General features: G+C 36.0%; 1 protein-coding gene across 1 annotated transcript in view; it reads right to left on the bottom strand.

Moving 5' to 3' along the window:
* Positions 1-7,222, bottom strand: part of LOC140693733 (putative N-acetylated-alpha-linked acidic dipeptidase) — a 1,237,440-nt gene extending 1,230,218 nt beyond the window's left edge. The window contains exons 1-5 of the mRNA XM_072957425.1: positions 7,052-7,222; positions 6,793-6,913; positions 4,568-4,631; positions 3,142-3,209; positions 1,011-1,215 (exon numbers count right to left, since the gene is read on the bottom strand). Of these exons, the coding sequence (XP_072813526.1) occupies positions 1,168-1,215; positions 3,142-3,209; positions 4,568-4,631; positions 6,793-6,913; positions 7,052-7,095 (345 nt within the window). The 5' untranslated portion in view covers positions 7,096-7,222 and the 3' untranslated portion in view covers positions 1,011-1,167. The remainder of the gene's footprint in view (positions 1-1,010; positions 1,216-3,141; positions 3,210-4,567; positions 4,632-6,792; positions 6,914-7,051) is intronic.
* Between the last annotated feature and the right edge of the window lie 13,255 nt (positions 7,223-20,477).

Genomic DNA, 20,477 nt, shown 5'->3' with positions numbered 1-20,477 from the left:
AAATTTAACTGGAAAAATGTCAGAGACCACAATTATCCTAATTTGGAAAGACTAAGAAGAAAAAGGAAAAAAGAAGAAGAAAAGTTGAACTCTATCAAAGATATACTGTATTGTTATTAATGAGTTTCATACAGCTCCTTCATGAAGCAAGAAAACTAACACACTATATTATAAGAGACAGAAATTCTGTACTGCAGTCTTCATTGTACCACTTAATCTGTATAACTAAATATATTAAATTTCAGAAATAAAGGGCAATTTATAATCTAATCCTGTGGTTTTTAAACTTTTCATAAAAAATAAATGGAATCATTTTACTTTCAAATGAAATTTCTCAATCTCTAATTATAAAAAGGTAAAAACATAACTGCACTGCTGAAGTGGAAACCCTGTCTGTTCTAGTTTCCCTAACAAATAAATATTTCTGAAACACACTAGAAATCTGAAGAATACAGACTATTTCAAGAATCTAATTATGTGCCCTCAAAGAGCAGAAAATTGAAGCTAGGAAGTAGTTAAATGACTTGCTAAAAGTAAGAAATTTTTTTTAAAAAGGTCTGAATCAGAAGAAGAACCCAAGCTTTCAGATTTCAAATACAGTTTTTGTGATTATCACCCACAACTGCTCCTTGTAAACATCATTTAATATATATAATATGTATATATATATACATATATATATACATATATGTATTTATATACAGTAGTGAAAAGTTTAGAGCTAAGTGGGGACCTTAGAGATGGTCTAGTGGTTTCTTAATTTTTTAAGGGTGGGGGAAGGATACAGCAGTAGAACCTTCTATATAAAAGAAATACAATAGACACTCCTCAGCTGAGGAAGAGGTGGGGTCATGTGTGGAAGCTAGAGCTTTGCCTATTCAGTGTCCACCACCCTGACCCTGCACCAGATGCTGAGGCACCACACTGGAGCACACTTTCATAATGATTGTCTTGGTCAAACTGATTTTATATATGAGAATATTCAAGTGCAGAAAGTTAAACCGACTTACACAAGGCTCCAAATGTGGAACAAGGCTCACGTGTTTAGCAAAGAACATTTGAAGAAAATAGAAGGATTCCCACATTCACTCAGAGATGGACGAATTGGTGGTGAAGCCAATGGGTCAAATGTCTCTAAATCAAATCATCCAGTTTGGGATTGAGCCCTCAGCAACCAATAGCATTTCTCCAGATGAATGATGTCTGATTCTTCCACTGACAATCAAATCAAAGAAGATTATAAAATCTCACTCTTCTCTTCTGGACAATTAATTAGTTCATCCTGATAATGTAACTTCTAAATATACATTTTAATTTCCCAGTTAAACTGTTAAAAAACTACCTAAAACAAAAACTCTGAAAGACAAATATATTGTATCTAAAGTGGCATGAAAATTAAATTCAAATTAACGTAAAAGAGGCTTTAGAATGGGAAAAAATTTGCAATTTCCCATTAAGCAGACTGTTTAATTCCAACATGTAAAATAATAAACTAAGATACTTATTTTTTGCTTCCCACACTTTTATCTGTATACCCTTTGGTGATTTTAATCCCTATCTTGGATTTGAAAATTCTTGATCATAGTCTCTCCAGGCTACACAGGTAACACACTAATAGCAGAAAATATGTTTGATTTATCCTGTCACTATGGTAACCACTTACACATTTAATACTTATTAAATAAATGTACAAAAGGGATAGACCTAAGCTTCTCCTTCTTGGCCCTAAAATTCTTATTACCCCTCCTATAAAGGCAGGAGCCTCCTCTGTAGGACAGAGAGTAAATGTATCTCCTGAAAAGGATTCCCCAACAAGGGCTGTCTTTTCAGCGTGCTTTTAGATGTTTTTATGGGACATTTCAATAAAAGGATCAAGGACCTAAGCTTCCCAGTATGGTGGGAGTTGTGATGGGCATGGGAGGATGCTCACTTGGGAGGATGAGATGTTAAAGACACTAACAGTGAAAAGGACAGGGCAAGATGAAGGGCGATTGGGAAACAGGACCACAGAGATGTGACATCTACTTCCCACTGTCATCTAAGTGATACCTACTTGAAAGAAATATTTCTACAGTTAAATTCTTTAATGGGGGTTATTTAAATGAAGCACACATATAATCAATGAGTGGATCACATAATTTTTAGAGATTCAGAGTGCAGTAGCATTTTCAGGGTACTTTTTACATCAATAACTAGTATTTATAAATTCCTGTGTGCTAAATAAGTATGTGGAATTATTTCCATTTTGCTTTTAGACTTACTACAGGTTAACGTATTCACTGCACTGATACAGAGTAATTTTTCTAACGAATAAAAATGATAATTTAATTTCACCATCACCAGATTTATGAACATTTAGGCCTATGTGTCAGGTCCCATTTCTTACCAGCTTTTTCACCAACACCTTACATTGAGGTTATATTGCATTACCCAGAGGTCAGGAAATGTTCTTTCACACATCCACATCTTTATTAGGTCCTGTGTCCTCTGAGGAGAAACATTCTCCCCACTTTCACATCCTTCCATTTTACAGCCTAACCACTAATCCTTCTCTAAACACCTTCTAATGCTTTCCAACCTCACCAGCTACTCCAGGATTTTAACTTCTCTCTTCTGCAACTGTCCTCCACTGTATATAGTATCCAATATTCAAGTGAAGTATGAGTCCTCATTTACAGGTCTGTGGCCTCTCTAGATTACAAAGTATTTGGATTCAGTAACCTTGTCCTTTTATCACTGTTGCTGCTAGATTTCCTTTCATAGGACCTGATACATAGTAACCACACAATAAATACTTCCTGAATGAATGAATGAATAGCCAAGGCAATCTTCACAGCCAAGGCTTCCCCAACCCAGCTCAGTATTCTTTCTGTTATATCAAAGAGACACTGCCCCATGAAACAATAGACCCTGCACATTTTAACAAATGTATACACTTATTAGGAACTATTATTAGAACAGAGACTAGCACTACTGTTCTCATAGTTATGTCACATAAGTAGTGTATTAAAGCTCGTTCTGATTTCTTGTTTATACAAATCAGCTATGTCTGTCACCAGTTTAAATATTAGTAATTTAGAAAACAAAAGTTATTGATTTATCTACTCATCAGAAATCATTACGACAGATCTATTTACATACCTCTATTGTCAGTTTATATACCAACTGGAAAAGAAGGGGTGTACAGTCAACTCTGAGAGTATAATTGCCTGCAAAATAGATAAGAGAGAATTTTAATACCTCCAAATGGACTACAAACCTGTATTTAATTCTAACTTTATTTTCTAATTATAAACAATATATAACAGATTTCAAATTGAAGGCATCATTCCTGGAGAATTAAAAATAGGGTGGACCTTACAGATAATCATATTCAGTGAAGTATGTCAGACAGAGAAAGGCAAATATCACATTCTATCACTTATATGTGGAATGAATGTAAACAAACAAAAAAAGATACAAATGAACTTATTTACAAACCAGAAATAGACTCATGACATAGAAAAGAAACTATGGTTACCCAAGGGGAAAGGGGGAAGGGAAGAGATATGTTAGGAGTTCAGGATTAACAGATATACACTATTATATATGAAACAGATAACCAACAAGGACCTACTGTATAGTATAGGGAATTATATTCAGTATCTTATAATAACCTATAATGGAAAAGAATCTAAAAACAATATATATGTCTTTGTATATGTATATGTATATGTATATGTATATGTATATAACTGAGTAACTTTGCTGTACATCTGAAACTAATATTACAAATCAAATGTACTTCAGTAAAAAGAAATGAATAAAATTTTAGAATAGATAGATTGGTAGGGACATAAATAGACAGACAGGCAGACAGTCTGGCTAAAACTAAAACACAAGGTGGAAATAACTCTTCAGGAGCCAGAGAGGCTGCAGCACACACTCAGGATAGGAGACTGCAGAGGTGGACTCTGCTGCTAAGGCTGCAGCTCCTGCAGTAACAGTAAGGGTCATTGCTCATTATGGCAGCAGTACCTAGGGGTCTTTGGCAAAGGAAGTGGTAAGGCCATAATGTTCATGTTTTTATTCATTCATTCAATTCAATATCAAGACTTTAGACTAGAGCATGTCAGTAACTAACATGTGTCCTGTGATACTTACCTAGAAATAACCATAATACGATGAAAGCCTAAAGATGCACATGCCACATGTCAGGGTCAAAAGGAAGTCTGTAGTGGGTGCTTATTTCAGAGTTGTTCCAATACATACAGGAACTATTCCTGTATGAAATATCTTAGCCCAACTTTTAAAAATAGCTCCACAGGAAGAATGTCAAAAGTACTAAAGTTTTAAGTAGTAATCCAAGATAGGCAAATGGTAAATATACTAAAGAAATTAGGATCAATAGCTTAGTTATGAATCATATTGATTCATTTAATCATAATAATGTTCTCTCTGGTAAAATGGAGAAATGGAAGTATTATTGAGGCATCTCATAGAAAGAGGATAATCCTAGTTTATGAGTTGGAGTTGATAGACTTAAATACTGGTATACTATTTAATGACAATCTGAAATAAAATTTACCTTCTGTGTATGAGTCTGCATTGATATATGCAACCTCTCTCTCCTGGAGTGTTTTCACATTCTCCTGTAGTTGAAGCAAAGCAGTCACTTAACTCACAGCGTTTACAATTGTGGAAATACAAGCAAAACAAATTAATTCAGTAAAAGAGTGGTTTGCAGATACCATTATAAATCAAACACCTATGCTTTTGACCATAATTTTAAGAAAATGCTATTAACTGGTTGATAATATTAATGCAATTAAAACAAGAAAGAAAAATATTAGTGATGCTGTAGCCACTGTTCATAGCAACAGCAGGGAGACCCAGAGGAAAACTGCCCCTGATCCCCTGCACCATAATATGAAGGGGGAAGGCTTGGAGATGCTCAGCCTCACCCTGGATCTACTGGAAGAGGACTGCTCAAAGTAAGGCCTGGAAATCTGTATTTTTAAAAGGTGTCCCTGGCAATCCTTACAGACATTAAAGTATGAGATCCCTTGATGTTGGAGATCCAAGTAACTTTACCATATTAAAAGTGAGGAAGTTGGAAATTTGATTTATCAAGAATTTTTTGAAAGAGAAGATATTGATGAAAAAGAAAAATATAGGAGGGGAGGATAGAGAAAAAACTAGAGGGAGAGAAGAGTGGCTATTAGGACAAAGGCAAGACATTTCTCACACATACATGCACACACGCACACACATTCTAGAAAAATACAGCAGAAGAAGACTAATGCCATCACACAACATGGGAATATGCAGAGAGAACTCTTTTCTTCTCTCTGTTTCTCTCTCTCTCTCTAGCTTGCTACCTTATAAAAGCAGTTACAGTAAAAACATTTAAAGCTGTGAGTGGTCATCCCACAAATGAGAATTCTCACCTCTGCACTTGACCACATGGGATAGATAACAGCTGATTCTGCTGCAGAGTTTCAATTATGACAGAGCTACAGTAGAAATAAAAAAGATTCCTTAACTATATGTAAAGGTAAATGTGCTGCCGAATATGATCAAGAAGCTAGTAGAAAATGGGAAACAATATTCAAATTGTCTTTTAACTCACATGAATTTAAATTAATGCAAGGCATATTATCTTGTATCTTGGATTTATTTTATCTGTATTTTAAGTTGCTTAAATTATAAAAAGACACATGTATTTCTATATACATGTATTCACAAGAAATTACATATTTCTAAAAGTAAATGACCTTAATGAATAAGATCTGATTCATCTAAATAAGTGTATTATGAAATGCATGTTCATAACACCAACATAATAATAAGACTTTGCCATATAAATGGAATCAAATGTGATACAAATAACTGTGATTTTATTCCCATACTTATTTGATTCATATTATTATTTTAAAGTATGCAGAAATGAGTCAGAAGGAAAGCATTTTAAAAACCATTCACAATAATAAGAAAGATATGACATTCTTTAAATCAATTCTATAAAGTTTGGACTCATAAATGATGAACAAAACAGAGGATAGTCACAGGAAAGTGCTTTTTGGTGCACCTGCCTTTAAAAAAATACACAAGCCTACCTTGAACATGTAAGAACTTAGAGTTACTGGACAGAGAGCATAAGGGAAGAAGATGAAAGAAGGGGGTCTATGAGAGACACTTTAAAATAAAGCATTAAGAGCCAGTGACAAATGAAAATTAATCATAATTGAATTAAAAATAAATCCTTGAAATTTTAGAGTAATTCAATTTACAAAATCATTGTATTACACTTCCCAACCAGGCACTTTTGTAAATGGTAAAATATACCTATGGTTACAATTTAGTGTGGAATCTATAAAGGAGAGACTATAATCAGAGTATAGTCATCTTAAAAGAGCATGTTGTTTTCCTGGATAGAAGAAATCCAAGGAAACTTTAAAAACTTGAAAATTAATGCCAAGGATCTAAATCAGATTTTCAATAGGCTAATTCACTTGTCAGAAGCAGCTTCCTAGGTTTGACTATTTTCTGAGCTTACAGATTTTACTTACTTATCACAAAACAAATATAAATAGAAACTAAAATATTTTAAAAATAATGAAAAAATTGGTTTGTGCTTAGGAATTAAGAGGTTGTTCTGTTTTGCCAAACTGATGTAAAAGCAAAAACAAACTCTATTTCTTAAATTTTCTTGTTTTTATCTAAATTAAAACAGTATCAGGTAATGGAACACATCTGTGATTACCCTGAGATACATGTTGACCAAGAAGATATGTTTACTGTCTTAGTTACCTCAGCCCATTTGTGGAACCCAGAAGTCCAAATTTTTCTGCATCCCAGCTGGCAAAAATGGCAGTTCTTCTCAGTCTCCAGCTTGTAATCATTGTTAACATACATGGTTAGGTACATCTGCCTAAAAACAAAGGAAAATTCACTGAAGTCACTTTCTGTCATCACTTGCCATGGAAACATTATTTACCTCTACTAATCAGTATTCCAAAATTCTGGACAACTTCTTATAAATCAGCAGTTCCACTGGTTAGGTCAATACCTCCAAATACGCAGAAGTCCTGATGATCTCCCAGAATAACACATCTGTCTGGAACGGAAAGCATTCAAAAGTATGACAACTTAGAATGTATTATAAAGAGCAGTAATTTATGTTTTTAAATTAAACTTCCTCCTGCTTGAGTTTCCTCCATAGAAAACCATCAAGGTAGTGTCTCCTTTTAGAATTTACCTTTTTTCCCCCACATTTAATTATATCACATCAACCAGGAAAAAAATATTAAGAGTTGATAAAGATGTATCTTCTCTTACTCCTGTAATCTTTGTAAAAAATGTACAACATTTTAAAAAATTCACCAACTCACCAAGTTTCACAGATCCTCAGGTAGTTCTGATTACATCGTAAATGCTTGTGACTTTCTTGATGTTATGAACATGCATTTTAACCTTCCTAGAATTTCACAAAGGGAACAAATTACTTCACATAGAGCATTATGTCTAACAGGTTCCTTCCAATGTTTTATTATAAGTCTCAGAAGTACAGAAAACTGTTTAATAGGATGATAAATTCCCATATGCCCACCACCTAAATTCAATCACTGTTAATACTGTTGAACTATTTGCAAGCAAGTTGCGCAAATCATGACAGTTGTCTCCTATGTATTAAAGGAATGCACCTTACGGTGAAATCAAATAAAAAAATCAGTATTTTATATTTTTCCTCCCTCATAGCTCTACTGTTGGTATTTATTTAAACTCCAAAATTATTACTCAACATGAAAAAGAATCTTGTTCTTAGCAATTTTTTTTTAAAAAAAATGTGTATTTGTCCATTTAGAGCTCAAATCAATTAAGGGATATAAGCCCCAGGTGCTTTTTTTTGATATTTTGACCAGGGAAAATTTCTGTTTCTGACTTTTCTCTTAAACTGTTACTGAAGCTACATGTTCTGTTTTCCTTGTGTCTGTATGTATCTGTTTATAAATCACATTTTTCATTGTGTACCTCTAGAGGGTATTAATACATGAGATAATAAAGTCTCCTATGTTAAAAGAACTCTGTTCTAATTGAGTTAAATAAACACTTTTTTAAAATTCTTATAAAATAAAACAACTTCTAATACCTTAAGAGTTCTGAAATTTTAAAACAAGCTTCTTACAGAACTTATAAAATACTTGCAGAATCCAAATTCACATTGCTAAGGCAAATCATTAATCAACAAGGCTCATTCAACCATTTTAGTTTAATAAAAAACAGCTATCTCCTCTCTGATTCATCAGTGTGAAGTTTCCCTTTCCCTCTACATTTCAAGCCAGTCAAACTAAAGTTCTGATCATGCCATGCTCTTTCCCAGCCCTGCACAAGCTGTCCTCTGCAGCTGGCGTTTACTGCCTGTCTTGATTCCGTGGAAATCTTACTGTTTGTGTAAAATTAAGCTCAATGAGCACATGTTCTGTGGTCATGCCTCCTTAATACCAGGGCTGTCTGGGGTTAGTAACAGTAACGACTATGATGGTAAGCGCACGGGGCCATGTAGCAGTTACGCGTTCACCACTGTGACCACCTAACCCACCCCCACAGAATTGACCGGTGAACTTCGCTCCTTTCCCCCTTCTTTCCTACTCCTTCCCTTAAGTTAACCTAGTATTTTGCATGTACAGTGTTTTGACATTTATCTGAAACACTGCTTTAAACCATCAGTTGAAAAGGGAAGACAAAATGTTACACCTGGCCCGGAGGAGGAGAGGGGTGGGGAGTGGCTCAGAGGAAGCCAGACGGGACGCGCGGCCTCGGATCACAACACAGCCCTGTTCCTTCCCGAGTTTCGCAGCCGGGAAAGCAGAGGCGTGGGGCCCGGACAGCATCGGGGCCTTCGTGGGAGGCCGAGGGAGGGACGGAGACACGCGCAGGGTTGGGGAGGGGCCCGCAGGGACTCACCGTCTGTGCAGCAGCTCCTGACCCACAGCTGGGCGGGCGGCGGTGCCGGCTGAGGCGGCTGTTCCGGCTGAGGGGGCTGGGTGGTCGCCGGCTGCGGTTCCGGCTGAGGGCGCTGGGCGGGCGGCGGTGGCGGTTGAGGCTGCGATGCCGGCTGAAGGGGCTGAGACGGCGGCGGCGGCCGTGCCTGCTGAGGCGGCATCGGCGGCGGTACCGGCTGAAGCGGTGGCGGCTGCGGTGCCGGGTGAGGGGGCTGGGGGTTCGGCGGCTGCGGTGCCGGCTGAGGCGGCATCGGCGGCGGTACCGGCTGAAGGGGCTGAAGCGGCGGCGGCTGCGGTACCGGCTGAGGCGGCTGTTCCGGCTGAGGGGGCCGAAGCGGCGGCGGCTGCGGTGCCAGCTGAGGGGGCTGGGCGGTTGGCGGTGGCGGTAGAGGCTGCGGTGCCGGCTGAAGGGGCTGAGGCGGCAGCGGCGGCGGTACCGGCTGAGGCGGCTGTTCCGGCTGAGGGGGCTGAAGCGGCGGCGGTTACGGTGCCGGCTGTGCCGGCTGAGGGTCTGGGCGGGCGACGGTGGCGGTTGAGGCGGCGGTGCCGGCTGACGGGGCCGAGGCGGCGGCGGCTGCGGTGTCGGCTAAAGGGGCTGAGGCGGCGGCGACGGCTGTGGTACCGGCTGAGGCGGCATCGGCGGCGGTACCGGCTGACGGGGCCGAGGCGGCGGCAGCTGCGTTGCTGGCTGAGGGGGCTGGGCGGGCGGCGGTGGCGATAGAGGCGGCATCAGCGGCGGTACCGGCTGAAGGGGCTGAGGCGGCATCGGCGGCGGTACCGGCTGAGGCGGCTGTTCCGGCTGAGGGGGCTGGGTGGTCGCCGGCTGCGATGCCGGCTGAGGGGGCTGAAGCGGCGGCGGCTGCGGTGCCGGCTGAAGGGGCCGAGGCGGCGGCGGCTGCGATGCTGGCTGAGAGGGCTGGGCGGGTGGCGGTGGCGGTTGAGGCTGCGATGCCGGCTGAAGGGGCTGAGGCGGCATCGGCGGCGGTACCGGCTGAGGCAGCTGTTCCGGCTGAGGGGGCTAGGGGGTCGCCGGCTTCGGTGCCGGCTGAGGGGGCTGGGCGGGCGGCGGTGGCGGTTGAGGCTGCGGTGCCTGCTGAAGGGGCTGAGTCGGCGGCGGCGGCGGCGGCCGGAAGGACTTGAGGGACTCGAAGGCCTTCGCCAGCTTTACCAGGGTCACCATGGCGGCCTCCCGCCACGCGGGGTCAGCCCCCGGAGTCGCCGGGCCGACCGGCGGCTCCGGTCAGCAGCGGTGGCAGTGAACGGAGCTCGGGGCCGCCAGCAGTTGCGGACCCCAAGCGCGCGGCCATCTTGGAACCGTCCCGACAGTCCCCGCGGCCCTGCGTCCTGCCACGCTCCGCCGGTGGGGCGGGGCCGGGCCGCGGGATTGACAGCCAGAGGCAGCGGCCTCCGCCAATGGCTGCCTCGCTCGCCCCTTGGGCTCAAAGAGCCGCCACGGCTCTTGGAGTCACTGCGTTCTTCCCGGCGAGGGGCGGGGGTTACTGCACGGAGATCGGGAGGGCGGTTCGGGGGCGGGGTTGCAGGGCACCGCGAGGAGGGTGGGGAGGGCGGATGACTTGTGATTGAGGGTCTCTCTCGGCGAGGGGCGTCCCCGGATGACGCATAGCATGAGGCAGGGAGGCCGGGCAGTGGGCTGGGAGCCCGAGACCCCCGCGGGGCGCTTGCCCACCCAGCGGCGCGGGCGGAGGGCCGGCTCGTGGGACAGCCTGCTATAATATGTTGACTGTTACATATTTGGCCTTACCCTTGTTAGTAGCCTCAAATCACTCCTTGTTCACCTTCAGGATCATTACCATAGATATACTTCTGACAATCCTCGTACTTAACTATGTTCCCTCATGCTACAGGGGCATACACATGCTATTCTCACTGTTAGAAATAATCTTTTACACGTCAATCCCTACTCCCCTCAAGAGATTTGCCTATCTAATTCCAATCACTCTCAGTGCTCAGCTAATTTGTGAATTCATAAAGCCCATTACATTAACATGATTCCTTAACACCATGTAATTCTCCTTTATCACAATTATTAAAGTATACTTTATAATAACATAAAAACTCTTCCATGCATAAAAGTTGATATTCAACAATTAAGTTCACTGTATAAAGTTGTAAGTACATATACTGTATATTATGAAAAATGTTAAGGAATTACATACTATAGTTAAATTCATTCATATTTTTATAGAAATATGGAAATATTTATTCCAAGTTGGATCATCACTATATGTGTGTGTGTATATATGTATATATCTTTCATCCTTCATTCACATTATAAATTCTGATAAAATATTGCCAACAATTAACTTTTATACCAAGGAAGGAAAGAAGGAAAGAGGAAGGAAGGAAGGAAAGAAGGAAATGGAGGGGTTTTAGAACTCTTGAGATTGAGATATATTAGATAAAAACTCAGATCTGTACATTTGTATATGATAATTATTTTCCTGAAATTATATAAAAACGCATAAAGAAAACTGAAAGCTAAATATAAAATTATTTACAACCCAAATTTGAGGTTAATTTATATCTTCAATTGATATGCATTTTTTTAAATTTAATACTACACTGTTCCATTGCTATAATCAAATTCATAAACAGAAAACTATATATGATATATAATCCTCTCACCATTTATAACACCTCTGAAAGCATTTTTGAAGTAGAATATTTTATATTTAAAGTTTTTGTCATTAGAAAGGCTTTGAATATTTTAACACTATTAGATTTAATTTACTTCATCGTATTATTTTTTCCAATACATGAGAAATAATATCTTATATGGTTTTGATTCATTCTTTAAGTAGTTTGTTAATATTGTGTAATAAGTGAATTCATGGAATATTGTTATAGAGTTAGACATTTTTATTTGAAGATGTCATCTTTTGTAGTATAATAATAAGGCCATTATTGTAGGAATGGGAAGGAGTTAGACATTGCTTTAGTAAAATCATCACTCTAACGGGCATATTGGCAATAGCAGCATGTGGTTAAGATCATGTCAAATTTTTGTAAATCTTTAACAAATTCCGAAATCACTCTGGTTGCTTGCAAATTTATAAAACACAATTACTTAGTGGAAGAATAAGGCTGTAGTCAGTGCATGACAAAGGAATGCTGCTTAATAAATAAGTGAGAAGAATTAAGTTTAATTCAAGGAAAGCAGCATTCTTAAAATATTTTGAATTGATTCGAGAAACAGAGATTTTATGATTATTTAGCAGAGTTTATATAGACATTTGTGTGTGTGTGTGTGTGTGTGTGTGTGTGTATCCTTCATCTCTGTATCAATTCAAATAAGATTTTGCCAAAAAAAAAATTTTAGAGCCAAAAATACCAATCAAAAAGAAAGAAAAGAAGAGGGAAGGAAAGCAGGAAGGCAACTTAACATCAAAAAATTTCATCATTATTTAGAGTAAAGATCTATATCAACTAAACATTTGTATTGTGACCTCCACATTCCACTAAAACTTATGCCATTTACCTACAAATATAAGCTTTTATTTGCTTCTACAATAAATGATACATAAATTTAATGAAACTGCAGCTCAAAAGACGGAAATAGCATTAGAAATTCAGTCATCCAGTGCAGTAGCTAAAGCATGGGTATGACCTGACTCTAAGCAATCAGAGAACAACCAAGAAAATGTGCCAAACTGTTGGATATCCAGATTTGTTCCCAGGGCAGGGAAATAGGCTTAGCAAGATAAGTAAAAGAATATACCATGTTTAAAGCTTAATTATAATGCAAAATAGATATATATCTATATCTATTTCAAAATGTTAAATTTAAAAGTGGACCAGAAAAAAAAATTAAACAAAATTACTTCTATAGATAAAACAAAGAATAGCCTTGTCTTCTTCTATTAAAGACTGACTAGCCAAAAAATATTATGGAAATAGCTATAAAGCTTTGAGAGAAAATATTATAATTCTATAATTGTGTTACCACGAATGTTGTTATGTTTGTAGTTAAGCCAAAATAATACCAAGACATTCAAAGAATCAGAAGGAATGGTAACTATATATTTATCCTAAAAAATAAATATAAATACTAAGAAAAGGATACATTTTTTAAAATTTAAGAAGTACGATATGATTATATAAATGCTATGTTAAAGGGTATTGAATCTACAGGTAGACAAAATAAGGATCACGTCTATTTTGAAAATATTTCAAAATAAATGCCAATAAATAAAAGTAATTCTTAAAATGATACTTCTGTCTAACTTGTTTGATTTTGTAAAGGCATGTTACTTTATATCAATTTGCATTATTGATTATTATATGGTTAATAACACAGATACAATTAAAAGAAAATTATAAAAAAGTTGAGATAGCAAAAATAACTTTCTTTTCTAATATTTACAAATAAAAGATTAAACAGTGAATTTTTATCAATTATAAGTCTTTATATTTTCAGTAAAATATAAAATTATAATGGAGAAAAAAGTAAGCAAAAAATGATTTCAAATAAAAATGTTAAGGGGAATAATCGTTTATAACATTTGCCATCTACCTCTGCTTGGTACTATAACCAATCACAAGCCACTGTAGCCGCTGACCTTCAACACTCCCTAAAAGTTCATAGTGGAGATCAGGAATGGAGCACTTTGTGCTGTGGGAAAACTGACAAAATAGAGCTTCAGATAGATGTTTTCAGGAGAAGATTTTATAAGCCCCAATTCTTGCATCTCCTTATATCTAGAAGAGCACTAAATTCATTAATGGTGACGTCTGCTCCTCATAACTGGCAAAAGAACTCAATGTGTGTTTGATTGCACGTACTCCTCTTCACTAAAATTACATATATAATATTGAGTTTCCCCCTGCCTCTTCAGAAAAGGTCCTCAGAGCCATCTGAGGTGCTGTCTCCTAGATTATAGTCCTCATTTTGCCCCAAATAAAACTTAATCCACAACTCTCATGTTATACAATTTTATTTTAGTAAACAGTATGTATATTAAAATAGTTCAAAACATTGATGTCACAATTGGTGAAAAGATACCTCTGCCTATATAATTTCAAATTGAAATAAAAAAAAAATCCTGGGCCACCATGATAATGAATCTGTGTAAGGAGAGACATTTTCAGCATGATGAAAGGAAGATAAATCACTCTAAGCTTAAAACTATGCATCTGGACAAATTAGCAGTTGTGAGAGTAATAACCAAATATATTTCTAGAAATAAAAAGGATGAAAAAAAATTTACACCCAGACATCTTCAGAGAGAGAATTTCTGGAGGATGTACTTCATCCCAGTCTGCTTGATGATCCATGAACTGGTCCAACACAGAGGGGAAGGAGAGACCATTGAAAGAAGCAGAGCCCTGCAGCTTAGTGGGCAGCAGGTTTTATCAGCAAGATAACTTACTTATGAGACTTGTCTTGAGCAGCCACAAGAGTCTCCCTGCAACCCCACCAGAATCTTAAAAGTTTTATATATAAGCCTTAAAATAATGTCCGATGGTCTCGGCAACAAGCACATTACTGTCACAAGGCTGAGTACTTGGTGGGGCTTCTGCAGGGAAGGCAAGAAAAACACATTCCAGTAGTCATGTCCTCTTGATGATCCCTTCAAGACTTATCCCTATCAGGTATAAGTAGTGGGGAAAAAGAAGAAAAGGAAAACAGAGTTAATGACTTCTTGGATATGTAAAACATTTTAAAATTTCTGTGCAAAATTTATGATTAAAATAATGAGTATATTTTTAATGATACCATTCTGGAAGTCTCTATATCAAAGATTAAATTTAGTTAATTATGGGCTTGTGAGTAATATTTTTTCTGTTTCTAAATTTCATAATCTATATTATTCACTAAAAATTTTTAAGAATTTAATTTCAAAGTTAAAATCATTTCAATTGTATAAATATAGAGATATTAGAATGGTTATTTTAATAGAAAAATGCCAGTGTGAAGCATTAAAAAAAAGTAACAACATCAGTAAAGCTGAGTAATTGTATTTCTTATGGTTTTCACAAATAAAAAGTTCTTTGTTATTAATAATTATATTTACAGTCTTTTAAAACCATAAGGGATTCTCAATATAGAATGTCTAACGTTCATAGAGCAAAATTGTGTGCATAATTTGATTCTAGGACAAAAACATACATATATATAATATACACACACATAACTAATACCCAGGAATTACATACAAAAAAGAATGTTTAATTCTTTATTTGTTACATTACAGTAAGATTTGATTATAGTTTTATTTGCATTTCTAAATTATGAAACATTTAATACATACAGGTTATGATTATAAAATATATATCCATTACTCTACCACCCAAACTGACAAGTAAAACATGACATTTCCAATATATTTACCCTTGCTTTTTTATGTTGCTTAAAACTAAAACTGATATAACTACATTTTATAGTAATAGGTATTTCTTTCTGGTGTTTCTTTTTCTATATTTTTATTTTCAATTATTTTTGCAGCATGTTTAAGTGTTCCTCTTGCAAATATCCTAGAGATTTCCCCCAAATATCTGAGAATTTATGCATTTTAATGTCTTTTAATAGGAAAATTGACTCAATTAAGGCTTATCCATATGTATTATTGACTCATTTATTTATGACTATATTTTGTTTTCCACATATAACTTTGTTCATTAATTTCCTTTTTTTTGAGTGACTTTCTTTTGTTTTTCCTTCAGATGTGTTTTTCAGGCATTAAATACCTCATTCGTTATACCACTGAAGATAATTTCATTTATTTCATACTTGTATAATATTTTGGCTATTTCTAGAATTTAAAATTCAGGATGACTTTTCTATAAAACATAAATTTCAAGAAGCTGTCTTCTTTAATCCAGTTTTGCCAATATTATATAAAAAACAACCTGTTTATTGTTTTTTTCTGATAGTTATTATTGTATCCTACACAAGGATAGTTAAATTTTTTCTAATTATATATTTTTTATATATTTTCTACTTTATATCAAGAAAATAGTCATGTTAACTGTTTTTTATATTATAAGTACATTATGGTATTTCGCTCTATCTTTGGAAATTAGTTTCTGCTATTTAAAGGATTATCTAGTCCATATTTTGACTTTGTTCACTTTACTTTTTGATATAGCACCAAAGGCATGATCAACGAAAGGAATAATTTCTAAGCTGGACTTTTAAAAAAATTACAATTGGTTTTCTTTGCAAAAGGCATTGTCAAAAGAATGATAAGACGCCACAGATTGGGAGGATGTATTTGCAAAAGATATATCTGATAAAAGGCTATTAGCCAAAATATACAAAGAATTCTAAAAAGCTGAACAATAGAACATTAAACAACCTGATTTAAAAAATCAGCAAATTACCTGAGCAGATACCTCACCAAAAAAGGTAACAGATAGCAAGCAAACATATGAAAATACGTTCAGCATTATATGCCATTAGGAAACTACAAATTAAAACAAGAAGATACTACTACATACCTATTAGACTAACCAAATCTAGAACACTGACAACACCAAACATCCTGCCAAGATGTAGAGCAACAGGAACTCTTACTTATTGCTGATGGAAATACAAAATGATTAAAACAGTTTGGAAGGCAGTTTGGCAGTTTCTTACAAAACTAAATGTGCTCTTACCATAAAATCCTTCAAGTCTACTCTTTGCAGTTTACTAAAGGAGCTGAAAACTATGTCCACATAAGAACCTACACAAGGATATTTACATCAGGTTTGTTTGTAATTATCAAAACATGGAAGCAACAAAAATATCCTTCAGTAGGAGAATGGATAAACCATAGTACAATCAGACAATGGATTATTATTCAGTGCTGAAAAGAAATGAGCTATTAAGTCATAAAAAGATAATATAGATCCTTAAATGTATAATGATAAGTGAAAGAAGCCAATCTACAAAGGCTATGTATTATATGATTCCAACCTCATGATATTCTGGAAAAAACAATACTATGGAGATAATAAAAAGATGAAAAGTTGCTAAGTGTTATTAGAAAGGGAAGATTGATTAGGTAAAGCACAGATGATTTTTAGGGCAGTGAAACAATTGTGTGTGGTAATGTAATAGTGGGTAAATACCACTGTACACTTGTCCAGACACAGAGTATTCAACACCAAGAGTGAGTCCAAAGGTAATTATGAGTGATTATAATGTGCCAGTGTAGATAAGTATATATTTATATATGTTGCTGGGTCCTATAGATCCCAGGACATGGGCTTTCTCTGGGAAGAATGATTGTTGCATCAGGGTCTTGGTCCTCTCATATATGTAGATATAGGGTAGACTGATAAAAAAAGAATGTCTGGATAATGAGAAACTCAAAATTAAAGTGAGAAGATTTACAATAATAAAAACCAACTAATCCCTTGAAGATTTCTAGATTAATTAGACAAAAAATGTACAGAGAGTATTTTCTTATAGAGTTTCCAACCTTTGTCTAAGAATTTGTACACCTCACAGAATATATATTTTTAAACGTACATATAAAAATGACAAAAAATAACTATATAGTAAGTCAGAAAGGAAGTGTCCACAAATTTCATGATGCTAAAGTTGTACTATTTTCATAAAAATAAGTAAGATAAAATTTAAACAACAAAAATGGCTAATTGTCTGGCTAACTGAAATTTATGAACCTTCTTTTTGACGTTAACTAATACATATACTTTATTATTAAAGCCCTTAATGTGCTTTTATTTTTATCCTATTTACCTCTCTTTCTTCACTATGGAGTATCCTGATATTTTAAAGTGCATTCTCCTGCTTTTCTTTATAATTTCTTGAACACACTTATATATCAATAAAATGATATCATTTAGTTTAAGTTGCCATTTATATTTATTAAATGTTATTTTTTTAATTTCCCCTGAAACATTCTCTTTACTACAATTTTTATATTTAGAATTATTAATTTTTATAAAACTGAAATTTTTAGAATGCAACTTAAAAATTATTCCATTAATCCATTTTCCAAAAAGTGGATATTTGAGTTATTTACAATGTTTGATTACTATAAGCAATGATGTTATGAACATACTTGTATATTTATCTTGGTGCACACTGAACACAGGCAGAAGGTTGAAGGTAACTTAGGAAAGAAATTGCTAGAGTTCATGTGTTGACACCTTTAATTTATAAGGATATTATAATTTTCTGAATTTAACGTAATAGAGGAGAACAAATCTGACTCTATATTCGATCTGTTCCTTTAGCTTTGACCACTGTGCCCTGTTTCCGAGGCTTAGTCTTGTTAGCTTTGCACTCACATAAACATAACCAGCTGTAGAATAGAGAATAACATTTGTTTGTTGGAGGTTTACAGGGACACCATGAACTGACCCACATGGACAGCTGCAAGAATGAAGAATTTCTACAGCAAGATGTTTGCAACAACCAACCATACACCCTCCCTAGTTATTTGTTTGTTTGTTGTTGTTGTTTGTTTTTGTTTTTGTTTTGTATAAAAGAAGCCTGTATTGTGACTGGATCTGGATGGTTCTCCAAGACATTAGTCGGCCATCCTCTAGGTCTGCCAGCTTTCCAAATAAAGTCGCTATTCCTTGTCCCAACACCACATCTCTTGTACTTAAAGTTTAAACTTAAAGTTTCACGTTTGTGTAAGTGTTTTTCTATCTTTTCTGCTAAGTGTTACTGTCTAATATTTATGGCTGGAATTTACACTCACCTAAATTTCTTCAAGAATAACTTGAGTATCATTGGCTGTGTCTTTTTCCATGTAAATTTTAGAGTAAGTTTGTTGAGTACCATTCAAACCTCTGCCAGCATTTAATCATAGAGATTAAATCTGTGAATCACTTTGGTAAGATTTTATATGGTTAAAATATAGGCTTTCCATATTCATGAAGAAGCTGTATTTCTCCAGTTACTTTTGTATCTTTAATGCATTTCCACACAGTCATTTTTTTTTCTGATGGCACGCAAGACTTTTATTTGGTGAATTTATTTTCTTCATATTTTCTGTGGTTAAAATTGTATCTGTTTATTGCATTTCAAACATTTTGCTTCTAGGCATAGAAATACACCTGATATTTAGTCTCTGTAAACTACCCTTTTTGTACCTATCTATTTTTTAATATAAACAGTTTGGATTATTTCTTTCAGATTCTAGTAAATAATACATTTGATTCTGTTTCTTACTAAGTTCTTAAGTACCTCCCTTACAATGATGAATGGAAGAGGTCATAGAGGATATTCTTAACTTGTTTCTAATTTTGAAGTTAATGTTTTTACTTTTTTGTATTGATCACAATAGTTTACTTTGGGTGTTTTTTTTCAGATATTCTTTGTCAGAATAAAGAAGTTCTTTAATTTCTTGTTTTCTAAGAGCTTTTTATCAGGACTAGTATTGGACTTTAATCACGCACTTTCTCTGCATCTTCTGAAATGATCAATTGCTTTTCCCCTTGTAGTTTTGTAATCTATTACTGTGCCATACTACATTAATTTATTGTATACAGGCAAACTAATTTGCATTGTTGGAATAATCCCATTTATTTTTACAGGTCAATTTTGCCTACAGATTCATATTTTTCTACTGTATTTACCTATTTTTGTTCTGTTATTTTGTGTGATAGTAAATATGAGACAGTTTACGCTTTAAGAATTAAATATGCAATGCTGAATCTCTCTTTTTTCATAAGGGGTACATGAGCTCAAACTATTTAAATTGTGAGTTAAGAACAAGTCACATTTAGTCACCCTGTGATGAAAGAGTCATGGTGAAAAAACGCCCACTATAAAACTATGTAAAGTCAACGCTAGGTCCTTGCTTCACCTAATCCACATAACTGGATATTTACATTTGCTTTTCTCACAGGAGGGTACATCCTTCCTTTAATTTTATATTTATATAAAATGTGCTGGAAGGAGCATATTCTTGTCAGAGATTTTATAGTTACTAATAATTTAATCTAATTTTAAAAGGGTCCATGTCAAAATGTACCAAATAACTGCTTCCAGAGATTTGAGGTGTGACTATAATCACTGAAAATACACAGTTAATTTATGCCAAATGACTTTCTATTATTAATGTACATATGTACATGAAAAGGTTGTTTTAGTAAATTTAGTACATTATACAAGAACTAACAATACAAAGGTCCCTAAACATTTAATTTTTCATTTGTAATATATTTATGTATGATAATTGTTTTAATCACGTAATACTATTTATTGCTCATACATGATATACCAACATCATGAAAGATATAGCACTAAGAACTAGAGGTGTATAATATAAAATAAGAGTGTGCTTTATTTTAAGGAGTTAACAATTACATATTAATGGCTTTAAGTCTAGCATATATTTCTTTCTCTTAGTGGCCTTGAATTTTTATATTTACGTTGCATATTTGTCATTTTTTGAGCCAACTCAGATGAAACACAAACACAACTCTAAAAAATTATCTAAACACACTGACACAACTTTTTTTTAAACCAAGAAGTGACTCCATCACTGTCTTCCATGTTTATGT

The sequence above is a fragment of the Vicugna pacos genome, unplaced genomic scaffold (assembly GCF_048564905.1).
Source record: "Vicugna pacos unplaced genomic scaffold, VicPac4 scaffold_20, whole genome shotgun sequence".
NCBI classification, from domain to species: Eukaryota; Metazoa; Chordata; class Mammalia; order Artiodactyla; family Camelidae; genus Vicugna; species Vicugna pacos.
Note: the sequence above shows the minus strand (reverse complement) of the source record. Positions and strands in the feature narration are given on the sequence as shown.